At 48.4% G+C, this 4,366-nt stretch overlaps 1 protein-coding gene across 1 annotated transcript; it reads right to left on the reverse strand.

Moving 5' to 3' along the window:
- Window positions 1-487: 487 nt before the first annotated feature.
- TMED8 (transmembrane emp24 protein transport domain containing 8) lies at window positions 488-3,704 on the reverse strand (the record flags this gene model as incomplete). The annotated part of the gene is made up of 4 exons (XM_008947291.1): window positions 488-832; window positions 1,950-2,249; window positions 2,509-2,650; window positions 3,575-3,704. Coding segments are annotated over 4 exons (790 nt in total), but the record flags the coding sequence as incomplete, so codon positions are not given.
- Between the last annotated feature and the right edge of the window lie 662 nt (window positions 3,705-4,366).

Here is a 4,366-nt window from a genome sequence, read left to right on the forward strand (position 1 = left end):
CGTTCGGGGCCCACCTGTTGTAGCGTGGCCTTGCCACTGCAGCACAGGCTACTGCTGGCCAGCTGCACCTGCACCCACAGGAGTGAAGAAAGCACTGGCTGCTGGTGGCTGGCAGCCGACGGGACCATGGGCAGCTAGGTGGCCAGCCCGCTGTGCTTTGGGCTCACTGCAGCTGACAGCTGCCCTCTAGTGATGTGGATGCAGTAGGAGACTCCCATAAGTTATTCACAAAATAGTAACAGGTAAGAAGAATATTGTTGCTTCATTTCGTTCTAGAGCAACAGATCAATACCACGACCCTTTGGACCTGGCCTCTGGGCATTTACCAGCTGCCGTGTGAAGGCCCAGCCCGACGCCTGCACAGAGCAAACCTCACGAAGATCTACAGAAAGAGCAGCTGCCTGTGGACAACCAGGTGATCACAGCTACCCTGCTCCACTGGGACTCCAGGGAAGGAGGCTGCAGGGAGAAACCAGTCAGTGTCTGAAGAGGAGCAGGCAGAACTATGCCTTGGTTCCGTCAGACAGCAGTGCCAATCAGGCAGCACCAGGGCTGGGTGGCAGCCTCCTATGCTCACCACGACCTGCCTGCCATCCCGGCCCCTTCCACTTGCCTCAGCTGCTGTAATAGACATGAAAGAACAGGGTCTTATTGCGCAGCAGGGAGTAGGAGTTATCGAACTTGAGCAGGTAGATGCCCTCGCCAGGGTACTGGTGGCTGCCCGCCTGCACCTCCCGGTGGCTGTTCCTCCGGTACACGGGCACGATCTCTCCGTAGCGGCTCCGCAGGCAGCTTCTGGAGCCCCGTTCCACATCGCCGGCGGGGACGAGTCCTGAAGGGGAAAGAGGAGACAAGCTGGTGGGTCAGAGACAGTTAAGCCACTAGGTAGTCCAGAAAAAGAGCAACAAGACCAAAACGCAGCAGAGGCGAACAGGTAGATGGAAGGCAAACTACAACAGCATTACTCACAGCATCTGCTCTGACCTTTCTGCAAATAATACCCACAAAGTCCAGCCTTCCTCATCCTGACAAAGGACAGGACGAGAACCAGCTCTCTTGGGCATACTGATAGGACAGTATTCATTTGCCTGCCAGCCTGGTCTCCTCTCCTCTCCATGGATTTACCTTTTAGACCCCTCACTGCTTTAATACGCACCACAGTGGTCCAGTGAGACAGACTTGAAGCAAAAGAAAAGTGGGAAAGCTCTTAGCTATAACCCCACTCTGTTTCTGCCCTCAATTCACTTCTCCAAGAGGGTTCCTCATACAGGAGCCTATCACTCTTTGTAGAGCCTGCAAAATTAATTTTAGACACCAGCCCCTCAGCTACCTTGGTCACATGTGCACTGAAGCCACAGAACAGACAACATGGCTGTGTGTTTCCCAAGTACAAAGACAGAGATAATAATCCTCTCAAATGCAGTCAGCAAGAGCTACTGAAGCACTGTGGGGGGGAAAAACAAAACAAAACAAAACAAAACAAAAAAAAAAAAAAAAAAAAAAAAAAAAAAAAAAAAAAAAAAAAAAACACGAACAAAAACCACCAAACCAGATAAACCCAACAACCAAACAACAAACCCCAGAAAAAGAAACCGGTTTTGCTCCTACTCCCCACCAGAAATTACTCTGTCTGAGAGGCTAAGAAAAACAGTCAAGTTAAAATTTCAGACCCTAATCTTTTTATCAGTTAAAAGTCGAACAAGTAAATTCTGATTTTATTTTTTCAATGTGTTTACTTCTAAGAATACTCTTGGGGGACAGCCACTGACATACGTTGAAACAGGAAGGGCTAAATGCTTTCTCATCACAGCCTAAACAAGAACCCGACAGGCTGCAGAGATAAGAAGCAAGCCAAGTAAACGAAGTGGACAGAAATTACAGCATTTGACGCACTCTCAGCAGCACGGCAACAAGCACCACATATTAACCCTTGTAAGCTCTGCACTAACCTTCAATTTCATCCTCCTCCTCTTCGTCCTCCTCATCACTGGATTCGCTGACCTGAACAGTAATGGCAGTGCTAGTAACTGTGGTCCAGTCAAAATAGACTCCAAAGCCAATGTCGTAGTCATCTGTAGCAAACTCCCAGCAGATGGATCTCCCATCGGGATGGGTCGGCACACGGACTGTCACCACCTCACCTCGCTTCACCACCATCTGGCCATTCTTCTCCTTTCCCATCTTGGCTTTGAATTCCTTCATCTTCTCAGTGGTCCACATGGTGGGTGGAGCCAGAGGGGGAGGCTGAGCTGAGACAAGAGAAAAGACTGTGTGGTCACCTGGCTCTTCACTACCAACAAATTGTTATCTGAAAACAGTGAGGCTACTTCTGGTAAGCCTTTTTACATTCTGGAGCCAGCTCCCAGATGCCTTAGATGTGAGGTTTTCCAACCGGCTAGCCAGGAGCCCACATTTCCAGCAAGAATTAGCAGGACAGCCTCTGCTCTTCTCTAGCCCGGGCAGGCACTTAAAAAGCATCCCAAAAAATGTTTTCCTTTCAGGACTCACCTTTCCTTTGCTCCCCAAGGAGGTCTGTGGTCTCCAGCTCAGCTGAAAGGATATCCACAGCACCAGTGTGATCGGACTGAATCATGACTATATCCCCTGCTCCTTGAGGTACATGGTAGTTGGTTATCCCAACAACAGCTTTCTGCACAAAGCATGCAAGAAACATTGTAACAGGGTAGTAAGAAAGTCCCCATCTGGCTTTCAAACAACTCATTAGTAATTCATACATCTTTCTGAAGCCAACTCAGAACCTGCACAAACTTCTATTAGTTAAAAGAACTGTCTGGCTCTGAGACACCTCTCTGTGTTATTTCACCCACAGCACCAAAATCATGAGCTTTGAAATCAAATGCTGCATTATTCTCACAGATTACACACCCCTTGGCCTTTCCAGGAGTCCCTGGGCAAGCACATCTTTGCATCTGCCTCAGAGTTAATTGTCACCTCTCAGCAAAGCAACAGCCTTACAGATTTAGCTGATGACTCTTGGAAAGAATTCCCAAGACACAACTCTCTCTAGAGAGCCTTTCAGCTCTGTGTACATCTAGACTACGACCACAAATGTCATTTGCTGCATCCCAGTTAAAAGCCCATTTGGTTCACTAGGGGCAGCCCTCTTTCCTCATATGCAAACCCATAGCTCCTGTGCTGGGTGCCAACTGCACAGGTTTTCCTGACTGTATGCGTAACACAAACAAATTGGCTGCTCACCAAATCAAACAAAACAGCAGAGCCACTTTCATTTCCCTCTTCCATAAATCTGCATGAAGAGAACTCCCAAAAGCCCCAGACAAGAGGCAGAAGGTGAGAGTAACCTTGAAGCCTTAGTGAGCCAAAAACTGCAAGGAACTGAGGACTAGCCAAAGACACAAGAGGGATTTTGCAAATGAGACTGGTGACATTTACATCCTACCAATATACAGAAAAACATATAACTGAATCTGTGTTAATACCACTTTTGTCTTCACACAACCCTCAAAGCTGTGCTTATGGCTATGGGACCGAGGGTTTAAGAACTACTGCTGCACCTCTGTCCTTGCTTTCACACACAGAAAGACACACCTACCCCTTTGAGGGGCTGGATTTGGTCAGGCAGCTTCTCTTCCAGCTCAGCCACCTCCTGGTTCTCCAAAGTGCCACCTTCTTGCTTCAAGTCCTCTGTCACACCCGCACTCAGGAGCGACCCAGTCTGCGACCTTTTGGGGGAAGAGCACACTGCCATTCAGCACCCAAACCTGGGGCACAGCCACCAGAGGAATCACTCTGCTCAGGTTCAAATGAACTGAGGAGAACAAGCTTCTGTAGTCAGCACCTGCCAACTGCACAAAGAGCTCTCTGCATCCCAGTTCTGCCCTCATCTCTGCGTGACTCCCGTGAGAGCCAGAAGAAGCAGCTTCAGTTGTAAACACCCCATATTTAGTGTCCTTTAGACGACAGTAGTTCACCACACTCGCCCACAGCATGCTAGCCCACCTGACTGCACTACATGCACAAATCAGTAGCAACTCTTCTGTTCAAGGAAGGACAACTTCTTTTATCCCAGATACTACCTGACATCTATATGCTCCATCAGAGGTCAGCTGGATCAGTGAAAGGATTCAAAACAGTTTTGACAATCATCCTGAAAATGCCCTCTATTTCAGGGACCCATTATGCCTTTTCTATTAGCAATCCCAAGAGGTACAGGAAGCACCCAGGTGCCTCTCTGTCAGATTCAAATATGCTGCACAGACCAGCAAGCCATAAGGCATAAACAGCAGCACAGTGACAGCAAAAATGTCCAAGTACTGCACTGTGACAAGGCACATGGACATGTCAGAGCAAAAAAGAAAGGTATATAGCAGGAAAAGAACAGGCA

This window comes from Merops nubicus, unplaced genomic scaffold (assembly GCF_000691845.1).
Source record: "Merops nubicus isolate BGI_N331 unplaced genomic scaffold, ASM69184v1 scaffold14189, whole genome shotgun sequence".
Classification (NCBI taxonomy): Eukaryota; Metazoa; Chordata; class Aves; order Coraciiformes; family Meropidae; genus Merops; species Merops nubicus.